Source organism: Zalophus californianus, chromosome 9 (assembly GCF_009762305.2).
Source record: "Zalophus californianus isolate mZalCal1 chromosome 9, mZalCal1.pri.v2, whole genome shotgun sequence".
Lineage (NCBI taxonomy): Eukaryota > Metazoa > Chordata > Mammalia > Carnivora > Otariidae > Zalophus > Zalophus californianus.
Window position 1 is genome coordinate 115,842,969 of NC_045603.1, and position 15,627 is coordinate 115,858,595.

Genomic DNA, 15,627 nt, shown 5'->3' on the forward strand with positions numbered 1-15,627 from the left:
AGGAAAATGTAGACGCTTACAGGCGTTTCATATAAAGGCTACCGTTCAGGATATCTTCTCAATGGCGTTTTGGTCTAATACACACTGCCTAGTGGTGAGTAGCAGAACTTACCTTACAGCAGCTGTGAGGGCCCCTAACGGTTCTCATGCTTTCCTAACAGGGGGACCCCACCTCTATTATCACTAATACGTCAGCAGACAGGGGATCCTGCCTGGAGGTTGCCGGGAAATGGCAGCACTCACTGAGACACTGGAATTTTTATGACTTGAGGATATTAGAACAAAGACAAAAATTTCTTCAAGTATTTTGAAATTTCAGAGACCAGATGTACACAGAAAGGCCATTTCACATGGCCAAATTACTGACTGGTGCAACTGGGACTCTTGCTCAGCACATTACTTGGCACCGTGACATAGCCCCTACGTGGGATAAACATCGCCTTTTAGATGCCTTCTAACTGTATCTGATGTCCTTCTTCCCACACAACTAAGCTTTAATGTGTGTCGCCTTCTACTGGGAAAAACTGCCACTGCTTTTCCACAGCACAGCGTAATGGCTGGAACCAAAATTTACGTATTACAGAACACTCTCACACTGTCTTTAAGATGAGATCTCCAAAGTGCCAAACTGAGTCCTGCCTTCAAAAAGCTGGGCACCATTTCCACTTCCTACTGGGAGAGCTGACACACTTTCCTGGCTCCTGCCAGAGGTGCTAAGAAAAGCCAGACTAGCAAGACAGCATGAGAAACGGAGGCCGTTGGCTTGAAAGTTGGCTGTGTCCCCTGTACTTCACACCTGCACGAGTCTGGGATGATTCGGCAGCCCCAGGACATTTGTTTCTTCCCCTTCGTTAGACTTACCACAAAATTTTTATAATGGAGTATTTCAAGCACAGACAAAAATAGGTGGAACAAGATAATGACATGCCCCACCCCCACTACTCTTTACCCAGCTGACATGCAATGTAAGTAAAATGCTGGTTTTCCCTTATACACACTAACACATAATGTGAAGTCTTTTTTTTTAAGATTTTATTTATTTTATTAATTTTTAGGGGTCGAGCAGGGGGAGCAGAGGGAGAGGAAGAGGGAGAGAAGCAGACTCCCCGCTGAGTGGGGAGCCCGACAACATGGGGCTCAACCCCACGACCCTGATATCCTGACCTGAGCCGAAATCAAGAGTCAGATGCTTAACGGACTGAGTCACCCAGGCGCCTCTACATAATGTGAAGTCTTAAATTACACGTAAAACCCCCCAGTGTGGGAAAATTGTCTCTAAACAGAAATTCAAACCTTGTCAATCGATTACTTGGGTTTGGAACAAACGAGGGAAGCAAATTTAAATAGTAAATGTGGCTTCACTTTAACAGCAGAGACACAGAAGTTTCTATTCTCAAATCTATAGAGGTTGTGTAAAGAACAGAACTCTCAAGTGGTATACAGAAGGCTCTATTTCTATTTCAAAATGTTCTTTTTGTCTCTTCTAACAATTCTAAAATTAAGTGTTTCACTTTGTTTGTTAGGACTTTGACAAGCTCAGTGTTTCTTAGACATATATTCCCTGTCCATCATGTCAGAATCTGATGACGGGGCCCAGGAATCTGCATTTGTAAAAAGCATGCCAGGTGATTCTGATGCACAAAGTTTGGGAAATGCCGTTCTTTCAAGTGGCGGTATTCATTTGATTTACCCTAAGCCACCAACGGGAGCTTTCCTCCAGAAGGGTTTTGGTACTGACTCAGCCTTTGCTGATCCACTGCTGCACCGCCTCTAAATTGTGGGCAAATGAAACAAGACGGCACCCTCCTACTCTGAACATGACCTGAACCCTGGCGGGGCCCGTTCAAAGGTCTCACGGTATTGACGCCCCAAGTCTCTTTGCAGCCCAGGAGCAGAATGGCTCACCTGCTCACCTGTACAATCTTGGGAGGGTGACCTCTCTTCCCTTTTACACTCTGCATCCTTATGTGTTTTAAAGGACATGACTGAACACTTTATCAGTGTGGTACTGAAGAAACTCCCTACTTAAAATGCAAGTAAAGTCCTTCTCTTTCTCCATCAAATGCTTCAGGATGTAAACCACATTTCCTAGTTGTCACCTGATAAAAGTACACACATTCAAGTTTTCAGTATGGTGAACAACAGATCCATCTAGACACAAATCAGATTTTATCTTTACCCGTCACTGAACTGACTTGCTGCAAGTTGGGGTCCTTCACCTATTGAGACTGTGGAGTGTGTTCTGCTTGGCCCTCTGGCCTGCTCCGGTCAGGGCTGCTCGCCACAAAAGAGGCCCCTCCAGGGGGAGAGAGAAGCCGTCCAGGCCCCTCCCCCCGCTGACGTGATACAATGTAACGTAGTTTCTGGTAGTTTCTTGTGGCTGCAGTGACACATTACCACAGACTCAGTGGTTTAAATCAGCAGAAACTCTCTCACGCAGTTCTGGCGGCAGGAACTCCAAACAGTTCCTCCGAGCTGAAATCAAGGTGTCGGCAAAGCTGTGCTCCGCCCAAAGGGGCAGCCCTCCATCCCTTCCAGCCATGGGCAGCTGTCTGCAGGCTTTGGCCTCTGGCCACTGGACTCCAACCTTTAAGACCGGCATCTTCCATATCTCTCTGCTCCACCTTCACACCTTCACGCTGCCTGCTCTTCTGTATGAGCCAACCTCCCTCTACCCCCCTCTCAGAGGGAGACATGGGGCTGCATTTAAGGCTCACGCGATCATTCAGGATCATCTCCCCATTCCGAGAGCCTTTACTTCCATCAGTTCTGCAAAGACCCTTTTGTGCTATATAACATCACACAGGCTCCAAGGATGAGGATGTGGATGCCTTGGGTGGAGCCGTTCTTCAGCCTAATGGTTTCTTACCTTCACTAGCCTCTTGCTGGGGCTCAAATGTTTCCTTATCAGTGATCCAATTCTTGAAATACCTGCTTTTACTCCACCTAAGATCTCCTCTGTCCTCATTATTGATACTACATTGAAGTGTCTCACCTTCCACAGTGGTGGAATGGGACCGAAGGGGTTCCTGACCATCTCTCACTCTCTACTTCTCCTTTGGCCTCATGTTTCTGTTTCCTGGCTTCTGTCTCTGGCCTCTGCAATCTCGTTCCCTTTTCCTGTGTTCCTGATGGCATGTTGAGGATGCGACTGGCACGAACACCAAAGTTGCCTTCCATCTGAGGTACAGCAGGGTGCAGGAGGGATGCCTGTGAGCTCAAAGTTGCTTAGCAGGTCACTATCCTTGGTTACTGGCTATTCACCTTCCGGAACCCAAACACGCTTACCAGGCTCAGAGTGGCGTCTGTTTTTCTTGGTTGAGAATGGTGGTTTCAAGCCTGATCGTAAGTGTCAGAATTCAGGAGCAGTTCTAACATCAAGAGAAAAGAACTGACATCCAAGAGTAGCAGCTCCTGATATTTTAGATTTATCTCTGGATAGAACAGATGCCTACAAAGCTGCATCACACATGATGCGGGGTTCATGCTACTGTTTATTTTCTTGCCACTGAAGACACACTGCAGAAGTTTCAGGATCTGTGGCTGTGTGGAGAGCAGCTTACCATACTGATGTCTTACCAGGCTGGCTCTGCACATGGCTTTCTCCATAGGAGCTGGGTGCTAGAGAATAACACATTGTGGTTTTTTTTTTTTTTTCAAATTGGGCACAGCGAATGAAAGTGTGGTTGATTCCTTCAGTGATGACATCATCCTCCTTACGCTTGAGCTAGACCTCACCAATGAAACTGATGGCCACCTGGTGATCAAAATCTCCTCTGCCTCAGTTGGTGTCCTTTATTATAGACTATAGTTCAAGATCCCTTTTTTAAAAAATTTTTCTGTTGCTTTTTATTAATTCCTGTTAACAGTCCATTTTATAACAACACATTCAACATTTCTGAGCACCTTATGCACTGCTGCTTTCACATATTTATCTTTTTAAAGCAGTATTTGCAAATGTCAAAAATTCCCTACCATATATAATTGAAAGCTGGCTAGAGGATGGACAATATGGCCACAAACTTTTAGACAGCTGGTATTTTCGTTAAGCTGAAGAAACACTTTTTTGTAAAGACTAAATCTAACCCCAGTTCAGAATCCGAACAACCAGCAAGTACGACTACAAACTTTTCACAAGACGAGGCCATAAAGACTTGTGGTTATCTTCATAAGCCAGCGGACGCCTACACACGCTAATCAGTATCTTTAAAACCCTTATGAAAAATGAAAGTAAATTAAATGATGCCAACAGCTAACCCTGGTCTGCCTGGAAGCCTGCAGGCTCCTGCTTTAAAGCCAGCTACAACACTCAGGTCCCAGTGCTTTGATTTGCTCAATAAATTCTTCCTGAGCACCTCTCCATGTGTGTCAGTCAAGAAGAGATTCTTGGCCTCATGGAATTTAGTTTCCTAGCTGATGCAGAGAAATTACAGGCCATTACAACAGGGGTTTTCAAGCTGACGAGGAGCAGGGTGGCTAGCCCAACTCCCCTCCCTGCCCCAGCTCCATCCCCTCCATGCCCCAGACCACTCACCATCACTAGCTGTGAAACCACTTAAGCCAACCTGCCACAGGATAACACACGTGAACAGGAGGGAGACAACAGTATCTCATGGCCCCACTAAACCGTGACATCCTTTCTCAAGTTGAGTCTGTTCGATGCCTTGGAGGCTCCCAACTGTGTCAAGCTGTCCCTTAATACAGCACGGCCACTCCAGAAACAAAAGCACATTCAGATGCGTAGCTCTGATTACCCAAACAGATGATACTCAAGTATCATTTCTTTTTAAACAAAACTCATTATTACGAAAATTCGAAAGATCCAACAATCATATTCTTGAAACAATTCTTAATCAAACATCTGATGTTTTTATTTGCAAATCAGTAAATAATATGTGTATACTAAACCTAAAAATTTAGACAATCAAGGCAACATCTGTAATGCACAGGCACTGGAATGAAATTACTTGTAGATCTGAATGTTTTGTAAATAGCATAATCACTGCATAATATACCCTGAATACACAGTGTTTATAATCTCATTTTTACTAACAACTCTCTTCAGAAAGATTCTTAGTTCTAGTTGATTATAAAGCCCAAAATTAATAAAGCTTTACGCACTTCGGAGGACCAGTCTCTGGTGAAGGTGCTAATCTGTATAGCCATGTTTCCTACTCTCATATGCCTATGTGGATAAGTCGCATGTATGTGTGGTTTTGTTTTAAAGTTTAATACAATGTACTGCTAGTAACTGGCACACAGATTTGCTCTGCAAAATTATATCCCTCAGTTCTATTCTAAACTTACAGTCCAGTTGATTTTATTGTCCTTACTTGAGGACATAAAACTGTCATACATGGGAGAAAAAAACTGGGACCTTAAATCAAAGTGGTTATTTTTATTACTTTGCTTAGATTCTGATTTAAATATAAATCGAGATGTGAATATATGTAGTTTGAGAGATACTTCAGAATTCTATTCTGACCCCATCTTTCTGGAAGGAAAATGATGTATCGTTTCTGGACAATTTAGCAAGAAGTGATGATATTCCCAGCTAGTTTAAAAACAATCCTTTTGTTTACTGAATTTCTGGATTAGTCTGTGAGTTCACCAATTTCTAAAACTGGCCTTAAGCAAAGGTCTGAAACCTAGGTAACTACCAGGGGCCATGCAATGTAGCCCAAGAAGGCACTTTAAAATGTCTCAGAATGGTTTTCCAATTTAGGGAAAACAACAGATTGCACTAAATCCCTGAAATTAGGTGTGAAAAAGGGCCTGGTATGCAGGTTAGACCCCCTGGAACAATTCCACATTGTCCTAGGAGGCCTTAAAATAGTTTTGTCTTATGGGTAAGTGGTGGCTTTCTCAAAGACTTCTCAAATGACACCATTACCACCTATCTCTTACTAGACCAAAGGGGTAGAGAATGAGAAGGGCATTTTTACTTACATAGCACCAAATACAACTACCAATTTCTTTTTCATCTGGAAAGAGTATTTTAAGAGGCTCTGAAAGAGCAGAGAAACTAAGAATTAGAAGGTTTAAAAGTATCTAAAATTTAAATATTAAATCTTTTATACAAACTCTCCTTACATTAAAGAACATATATTTAAATGTCTTCTATATTTTTAAATCAGATACTTCTCTAAAATGTAAGAAAGTGGAAATTATTTAAAATACGAGAGGTTGGGATGCCTGGGTGCCTCAGTCGTTTAAGTGCCTGCCTTCGGCTCAGGTCATGATCCCAGGGTCCTGGAATTGAGTCGCACATCGGGCTCCCTGCTCAGCAGGGAGTCTGCTTCTCCCTCTGCCTCTGCCGCTCCCCTTGCTTGTGCTCTCTCTCTCACACAAATAAATAAAATCTTTAAAAAAATAAAATATGAGAGGTATAGGTAAAGGGTGAACTATATATCCATTTTAATTTTAACCCAATTTAATTACATGAAAACTCAAATATAAAATACAGACATAAGTGAAATTCTTCTAAAAGGAAGTAAATATTTACTATTCCCCCTCCCAAAGTAGGTAAATTACACTACAGAGAACAAATCTACAGGGACTGAGATATTTTCTCGCTTTGTTATATGTAAAAAAAATTTCATGTTGTGTAAATTTTTAGAGTTATATAGTTGAAATCTAGACTTCTACTTTTATAGATGTGTCCACTAGGGGAAATAAGTGAGCACAATCATTTGAATTGGTTGTCTACATACTGGACAGGGCTTATTCCTTTTCTTTAGCTTTTTTGCATATGTAAAGCATGCCACAAGATGTCCTGTTTTGCCATGAACAATGCTACTGTTTTAGGTCCACCTTGGCAAATCACACAGGGTTCAGTGGCATTAAGAAGAAAACTAGAGGGGGGCAACCTGGGTGGCTCAGTCGTTAAGCATCTGCCTTTGGCTCAGGTCGTGATCCTGGGGTCCTGGGTCGAGCCCCACATCGGGCTCCTTGCTCAGCAGGAAGCCTGCTTCTCCCTCTCCCACTCCCCCTACTTGTGTTCCTGTGTTCGCTGTGTCTCTCTTTGTCAAATAAATAAATAGAATCTTTAAAAAAAAAAGAAAAGAAAAGAAAACTAGAGGGGTGCCTGGGTGGCTCAGTCGGTTGAGTGTCCAACTCTCGATTTCGGCTCAGGTCATGATCTCATGGGTCGTGAGATCAAGCCCTGTGTTGGGCTCCACGGTCAGTGGGGAGTCTGCCCGAGATTCTCTCTCTCTCCCTCTCCCTCTGCCCCTCCCTCCCTCTAAAAAAAAAGGAGAAAGCTAGATTCTACTTTTTTTTTTTTTTGGCTTTTGTTTTGCTTTGTGTTTTTATTTTGTTTTGACTTCTTGGCTGCTATAAATGGGGCTACTAGAAGTTGATGGCTGAGAACAGTCCTTACTTTTTTGGGATTAGGAGACTTGTGTGATTTTATCACCATTTTCCTCAGCACAGGACTCTCTGGAATCATCCCCTGTAGGTGTTTGTTTGTTTGTTTGTTTTTTAACAATCAGAGACCTCAAAGCTGCCTTCTCCTTGTGTTGAGTTTTCTAGTTTGGCTTTTGTAGGCATTTTCCCTTCATCTTTCCTTTATCTTCAGGAAGCCAATTCTCACAAAGGGCCCAACATCTGCTGCAATGAGGTGGAAGGGGATGATTCATTTCACTGCATGAAGCACGGTTCTAACAGTCAGCTAAGGAAATTTCAGGATCTTCTTCAAATGCATCTCTATCACTCTCCCCTGCCTGATGCAGTTCCTCGGTATTCATCATCGTCTGCATCTGACAGTTCTCGTCCATCTTCCTCAAGGCTACAATCTTCTGCATGGAGAGACTCAACTTCAAAGTCTACACTAATCTGATTTGAAACTGAATCCTGATCCAACTGATCGCCTTGATATTCACTCACACCAGCACCCAGATCCGGGTTTGACGGGAGTCCCTGTTGATTCACTTCTATCGCTTCTTTCACAGGGTACTTCCCTTGTTACACACAGAGCAAGGCTTTCATCAAAGGAAAGGGAAATACTATCAGATCTATGATGCTGTCGTTCACCAGGTGATTCATCTGAATGTTCTTCTGCCTCACTCCCTGCTCTCCTTCTGGAAGAGGTACGTGGTGGAGGCACCAGATCTGAAGGTGAAGGTTTCTCTTCCTGTAGCTCTTGCCAGGGTCTTTTTGATCACTCCCACCTTCCAGGTGACACCTATTTTCACTCACACATGTGCCTGACTCGGATGGTTCATGCTGAGTGTCCACTACCAAGTTTCTGTAGAACCCTGTATCTATTTTCTTGTGCTCTTTCACAGAGCAGCCTGGCACTCCTAACAAGTCCCCTGCAAGATCCCTGGGGCCACACATAATATGTTGTTGCTTCTCATCATGTAATCATGTAGTTAGACTGGCCAAGAGAAAACAGAACTTCTTTCCCAGGAGGATCAGTATGGCGTAGCACGTATCTCTAGTGCAGTACTTAACCTTGGATCTGTGGATGCCCAAGGAGTCCGCTTTCATAAGCTAAGTGTCTTTTTGTGCAAGGGCAGAGTTTAACAACCTTAAAAGCAATGACTGTGGTCTCACCAGGGTCTGAGGTGCTTACGGGACCAGCAGTAGATGCAGACGTGTCGGTACTGCACGACTGCCCAGCTCAGGGTAGCACAGTGCTCTACCTTGGTGATCACGGGTACCTAGCTTGACGTTGGTGATCACAGGTACGTAGCTCGACGTTGGTGATCACAGGTACCTAGCTCGATGCTGGTGATCACGGGTACCTAGCTCGACGCTGGTGATCACGGGTACCTAGCTCGACGCTGGTGATCACGGGTACCTAGCTCGACGTTGGTGATCACAGGTATCTAGCTCTACTCACCAGTGAATACAGCTGCTCCTCACCAAATGGGGGTTTTCTGCATCCCTAGCAGGGGGAGCGGGGACCCTCAAGGCTCCCCAGTTCCCTCCACTGGGCATGGGGAAACGCGACGTCCTGGACCTCGGCGACCATTCCACTCACAGGGCCCAGGCCACTGGGACGCTAGAATGCGCCAGGTCCAGAGAAGGAGGCTCCTGGTAGTGAGAGCGGCAGGACCTCAGTCAAGAGGGGTTAAGGCTGTCCCTCAGGCTCCAGTTCTTGCTCCACTTGCCCTCCAGCCGCAGAAGGGGCGCAGCCGGCCGAGGGGAGGCTGATGCGGGCCCCTGTTGCCCTCAAGATCCATTTCAGTAACGAGTACAGATACATCGAAAGGGCCATCTTCTAGGTTAAAAGCAAAAACGTTTCTTTGGGCACCAACTTTCCCGCCTATGTCATAAATTGCTACGGTAGTGGCTGGCTCAGTGATTTGGAACACACAGAAACCAGGAATGGCTCCACATTCATGAATGGCCTGATCTCAGGAATCATTTAAGTGAGATGGTGCTGTAATGACTATTTCGTTACCGTTTTCCGAGGGTAGGCTTTTGTAATTTCCTTTGTCTGTGTCAGAATCATAAAAGTTGCCTCCTCTGCATGTAGGATTTTTATCACACTAGGACCCTTGATATCATCACTAATATGAAAATGGCATCTTAAAATCTGTGCCATCTGATCAAACGTCTGGCTCTGGTAACTGGACCAGTGGGATTCAGTGCCACTTGGCGACTTGCATAATGAAGACCAATACAATGTGAGCAATCCTGTTACCCCAATCACTGACAGCGATAGCCGCCTCCAGAGCAGGAAGACTTCCACAAAGGAACGACTGGGGCCAAGATCGAGGACAAGAGGAGGTCCCTTTGATGCAGCTGCTGAGCAGGGGGTTTGGCTTGTTTGAGAAAGATCAGACACTACAGCTGTGCTGCGTTCAGTGAGGAGAGCAATTTTACAGACATCTATTTATCTAAAGCTCATTTTTGATGTCGATTCTTTGATAAAGTAAGTCCTACCCTACAGTTAGTTTGCTGAACTCTGGTGCACACTGGGTTCTCTGGGAAGCAGACTCCGAAGTTTGAAGTGCCTGTCTCGGGAGTGCCCTTGGGATCAAAAGCCATGTGAGGGAGAGAAGGAAACAGGACTGGGTAGAGGGAGAAGTTTCTGTGATGCAGGCCCATCCATAGTGTGCGCTGGAGCCAGAATGGCCCTTCATCTCTCAGTGCCCCCATCTGGGCCGGCTCTGGTGAAAGGATTTGCTGCAGCGGACGCGATCCTCAAAGAGGCTCAGAACTGAAGGTTCTCTGCCAACGAGACCCGGTCCAGCACTGAGTCCTTCACTGCAGGAGGATCCAGGCAGCGCATTTCAGAACCACCGCAGCTGTTTTCTGGACCTTTCAAGTCTGAGTCTTTGTTTGTGCATTCCTACTTTACCTGCCCAGGTACTGTGTTATCAGGATACAGACAGGAAATATAAAGATTGAGTGTTAGGCTCTTCGGGGCCATATTGCCTTTGGAGAATATATTAGGAGCTTCTGATATCCCTCCCCAGAAAAATGCAAATACACAAAAAATTCCGCATACAATTCTAAGGGACTCACAGACCCCATAACTGTCATGGACCTCAGGTTAAGAAGTCCTAGCAATCTGGCAAGGAAGATTTAATGGACCACTGAAAAGTTTACTGAGGAAAGAAGGAAAATCAATAAAAGGTAGTTCCCCCCCCTCGCTATTTCTTAGGTGTCTGTTCTATTCGGTTTTCCAAAATCCCTTCTAGGATTATTATTGACCTATGTAATAGACATTCACAAACAAGAAGATGATGCCTGATAAGCTGCACAGAAGCCGTTAAACTTTGATTGTCAGACGATAAAGCAGGGATCTCTCAATTGCGCCATCACCAGCGAGCAAGCGGATGAAGGACTGGAATGGGTTCTGGTGCCCCCAGGGCTGGGGGATGCCTCTGGTGGCACTGGCTGGAACCAGAGGCTCTGTGAGGTCCTGCCCCTGAATCTATAGCTCCTTTTTGTCCATACTGTTCTAAGTCTTTCTCACCAAGCAAAACCGGAAATGGCCCAGGTCTCCAGAAGCTCCCCCCGCCCTGTCCCCACGCCCCTCTTGCTGTAAGAGGCACGGAAGTAACAGCTAGATATTTAGCCAATGAAGAGCCTGATTCAAAAGGGCTCTTAGGAAGCAAGTATTCTCAAGAAGCGAGGGCTTGGGGAGTGGTACTGTGGGATACTACCCCACTCGCATGCATGCCACCATCACAGTTCTGCCTCTGTACCGTGCCTTGCCGAGCCCTGCTCCCATCACTTCTGGGAGAATGAGGCTGCAGCTAAAAGATCCCGGAGAGGGCAGTGTTCAGCTTACTTTTCATTTTATTCAAGTAAATTCTACCCTCAACATGGGGCTCGAAATCACAACCCCAAAGTCAAGAGTCACATGCTCTACTGAGCCAGTCAGGTGCCCTTGAATGCATTTTTTTTTTTAAGCTTTATTTACTTATTTGAGAGAGGGGGAGAGCGAGCAGGGGAGGGGCAGACGGAGAGGGAGAGAGAGAATCTGAAGCCGACTCCCTGCCGAGCTCAGAGCCTGATGAGCTCGATCCTGTGACCTGAGATCATGACCTGAGCCAAAATCAAGAGCTGGACGCTCAACTGACTGAGCCACCCAGGTGCCCCTGAACTTACTTTTTAAACTAGCAATGCCTTTGTTGTGTTATATTCTCCCATGTTTTCTGCAACCAAGTTTATTCAGTTTCAGCAAGGCAAACTGAAAAAACTTGCAACCACGGGGATAACAATGGAGAGGATTTAAAGCAATGCAGGATGTTTTCCTTCCCATGTCACCTCTGACGGTAATGAACTGTATTAGACATTAATCCGAGAAATTAAAAATAAAAACACACACTCTCTCTAGACCAGTGGTTCTCAACCAGGGATGATTTTGCTCCCCAGGGGACATCTGGCAATGTCTGGAGACATTTGTGGTTGTCATCAACTTGGCGGGGGGTGCTACTGGCATCTGGGGGGCAGAGGCCAGAGACGCTGCAGAGCATCTGTGATACACAGGACAGCCCCCACACAAAGAATTATCTGGCCCAAAACGTCAAGGCCGAGAACCCCGCTCTAGATCGTGTGAGATGTATCTCAAATTTGGTTCATTTCTGCGGTTCTGCCTCCCAGGTGAAGTGGACGTGGTCCCGAGGATGGTCCACGGCCAGAGATCCCACTGGCTGTTCCAAGTGCACTGCGAGCACTGTGAGCACTTGGTGGGTCTTGGTGGGGGTCGGGGGGGAGGCACCCTGAGGTGGTGGGACGTGCTGGGGCAGGGGGCACAGCAGCAGGGAGGAAAAGGCTGAGGGGAGCAGCTGCTAAGAGGCGACCTCCGACACTCCCTGAGGCATTCCCGGAAGTGTGCTCCCCTAAGAAGAGGGAACATAACGCAAACGGTCCGCACTAGGGAGATGTAGCCCACATTATGGTGGACTGGAACTTCCGTCAGCAGATCAGACCACGTAAAAAGAACAGCTATGAAGACAGTCCAGCAACGTGGGCAAGAGAGAAAACAGGGTGAGTAAAGAATCACAGATACATATAGAATGACTGAGAACAAGAAGAGAGGACAAGAGGGAGCGGAGATGGCTGCATAAGGCAAGGGGTCAATCTTTTTTTATAAGATTTCCTTTAATACGGTTGTTTTAATATTTAAAAATTTTATACGTATTCAAAACACAGAAGTTGAGGACCAACAGTCAAAATTGCCTTCTTCTCCAAAGATTTTTCTTTGGCAAATTTCCGAAGGTCACAGGAAGGCAGACCCTCACGGCGCAGGCGTGCAGCTCAGAACTTTATAACTATTAACCTTTGGACTAATGGCCCCGTGTATATAATGATTACATGTATGTACACACCCTGCTCTTCTTTACTTCTGAGGGAGAAAACTAACTTTGGCTTTTAAAATTCTTTTCAAAATGGTTACTTGCAGCTGAGGTTGTTCTTCTAGGACATTAAAAAGTGTGGAAAGGGAAGATGCCCAGACCAGGTGACTTTGGGGACTCAAAGCCAGAAACTACTCACCACAAAGTGAATTCTAAGATAAATGCTACCACTTCATCCGGGAACTAAATGGCAAGCTTGGTAAGGAAGACCTGCCAAATATCAAAACAACAGAGGAGTGAAAGTAAATAACTCACCGGGAATTATTATGATGAATATTACACGCCCGGGCCATTAGCACCACGATAACTGGTCGAAAGGCTTTTCCTTTTCCATCAAAGTAGTATTCAGACATTTCCTTAAGTTCGGTTGTAGATATGAGTAGTTCCTGAAATAAAGTTTCTCTGTGTCAATATGGCATCATGATAGCAAAAAAGGCAACAGGATTTCTTTTACAAAACTTTGATTTGATTTCAGTGTACTCGCTTGTACTCTGTATACTCACTTCACTTGAGAAATTCAACACTCGATTGGAAGAGGTTCCAACACTGTAAGGCCGCCCTATAGCTGGGCCACACGTGATGTCTGGCCGCCCGAGTGGCCAAAGGGCTAGGGTGAGCCCAAAGACTCCAACAGACTCCAGGGAGGAGGAGGAAAGCAGTCGGTGGCCCAGGGACCAGAGAGGAACAGGGGCTGGTAGCCACTTGGGAGATGGAGGGGAGAGGACAAAGATGGGGAGCATGGGAGCCAATGAAGCAGGAGTTAAGGGGGTGACTGGGGTATGGAGGCAAAGCCATGTATCAGGAACAGGAAGGGGGATGGTGGCCGGGAGGAAGCAGGGATCAGTAAGCCTGGCTCAGCCACATGTGTCAGAAGTTCACAGAGGAAGTTGAAGACATGGTTTGCCTGATTGTGAGGAACTTAGAACTGAGCTGGGGAGATACATTTTTTAAAAATATAAAATGTTCAGAGTGGTAACTTGAGCAATGACATAATTAAATGCAGTAAATTTTTCAAGATTATTTATTTATTTATTTGAGAGAGAGAGAGAGCGCACAAGAAGAGTGAGGGAGAAGCAGGCTCCCCGCGGAGCAGGGAGCCCGACACGGGACTCGACACCAGGACCCCGGGATCACGACCTGAGCCGAAGGCACATGCTTAACCGACCGAGCCACGCAGGCACCCCTAAAAGCAGTAAATTAAATTAAATGCAGTAAAAGTTCAGAGAAGGGAGAAATCAGTGTGGGCTAGAAAACCAAATATTTACTGGAGGATAGAAGCTTCGACCTGGAATTAAAGAACAAGTAGGGTTTGGATTCATGAAGAGGGGGAGCCTTCTAGCTGATGGACTTGTGTGTTGTATGTGCCTCTGAAGGACTTGCTAGAATGAATCACAGCTTATGTCCCAGAGCAACGGGGGCTAAGAACGGCCCCTGAGGACCCTCAGCCAGGCTCAGGGGAACATGCTCCGGCGGCGCCAGTCTTTAACTCACCGAAATATCGACCTCAGTGCCAAGCATAGTAATAAATGCAGAGGTCACAAAGAAAAATAAGACCGTCCCGGCCTTTGAGGAGCTCCGTCTGCATGGGGGGAAGGAACGCAGTAACTGCGATACGCAGCGGGACAGACGCTGGCCCTGAGGTAAGTGTGGCTTCCCCGGGAGCACAAAGACCGGCATGCAGACGGGCGCAGGCAGGCTTGTAAACGGCGACCCAGCAGGCGCCCAGGCACTCATGAATCAAGTTTGCGACGGCACTGGACGTATCTGAAAACCTGCACCGTCTGTTCACAATTCTCAGAAACCAACATTACTTCCCAGCACGTTCAAACCGAGCTTACCTTTCTAATGTCCTCATACAGACCGTTCAAGTGTCTCCAACCGAGTTTGAAGGGGTCAGTGTATTTCTCCCCACTCTGTGTTTTGCTACAACAGCACACCGCCAGCGTCGTGTGATGGAACCTGGGACAAGCACAAACGCACACAAGGTTAAGTGAGTTTTATTAAGTGAGATAATTTCGTTTTTTAGTAAGAATTATATATACTTCTACTTGCTGGAAATTAAGCACAAATCCAAAATGGTCATTATAATTTAGAAAAACACATAGAATTCTGTTCTTGCTCAACAATACAGCAATAGTTTATTTTTATACCCAGGACCTTGAGAACCCACAAAATCAAAGACTAAACTGGTTTACGGTGTTCTGGGTTTAAATGTTATTACATTCCCATTTTTTAAAAAGGCAGAGGTCACACAGAGCAGATATTGTGGCACTTAGTTAACCAAAATATTCAATTTGTTGGACTAGCCCACCACAATTCAGAATAGAAATTTACTGGCAATATGGCTAATAATTTTAGCAGTTATAACACAGATCATAAACTTACCGTGACATACTATACCTATGTGGAAAAGCAGATGTTAAACTCTTCACAAGATTAAAATAGGACATCTATAAAATAAAAGTATTAACAAATCTGTAAGAATATTTATGAAAAATGTGTTTATAATGCCAGATACATAAAAACATTCATAATAATCATAGAATTCATAATAAATATCATCTTTATCTTTTTTTATAATCTTTATCTTTTAGTTGTCCCTTTGTAGGTAGATTGCAAACTTCAGGAAGATAATAAAAAATTTCCTTATTACAAAAGCAACATTTATCATTACAGAAAATATAAGGAAGGGAGCCTGGGTGGCTCAGTCGGTTAAGCGTCTGCCTTCAGCTCAGGTCATGATCCCAGGGTCCTGGGATCGAGTCCCGCATCAGGCTCGCTGCTCGGTGGGGAGCCTGCTTCT

General features: G+C 45.2%; 1 protein-coding gene and 1 pseudogene across 5 annotated transcripts in view; both read right to left on the reverse strand.

Moving 5' to 3' along the window:
- PDSS1 (decaprenyl diphosphate synthase subunit 1) overlaps positions 1 to 15,627 on the reverse strand; it is a 57,577-nt gene that overhangs the window by 35,245 nt on the left and 6,705 nt on the right. For 4 of the 5 annotated variants that reach the window (XR_003519707.2, XM_027592299.2, XM_027592298.2 and 1 more), the window contains exons 2-4: positions 15,210 to 15,274; positions 14,663 to 14,783; positions 13,080 to 13,210 (exon numbers count right to left, since the gene is read on the reverse strand). Coding sequence is in view for 4 of the 5 variants with exons in the window: in XM_027592299.2 (XP_027448100.1) it covers positions 13,080 to 13,210; positions 14,663 to 14,783; positions 15,210 to 15,274 (317 nt within the window). In the remaining variant the exon portion in view is untranslated. The remainder of the gene's footprint in view (positions 1 to 13,079; positions 13,211 to 14,662; positions 14,784 to 15,209; positions 15,275 to 15,627) is intronic. The other variant, XM_027592301.1, reaches the window with a different exon arrangement.
- LOC113921509 lies at positions 7,269 to 10,305 on the reverse strand (annotated as a pseudogene).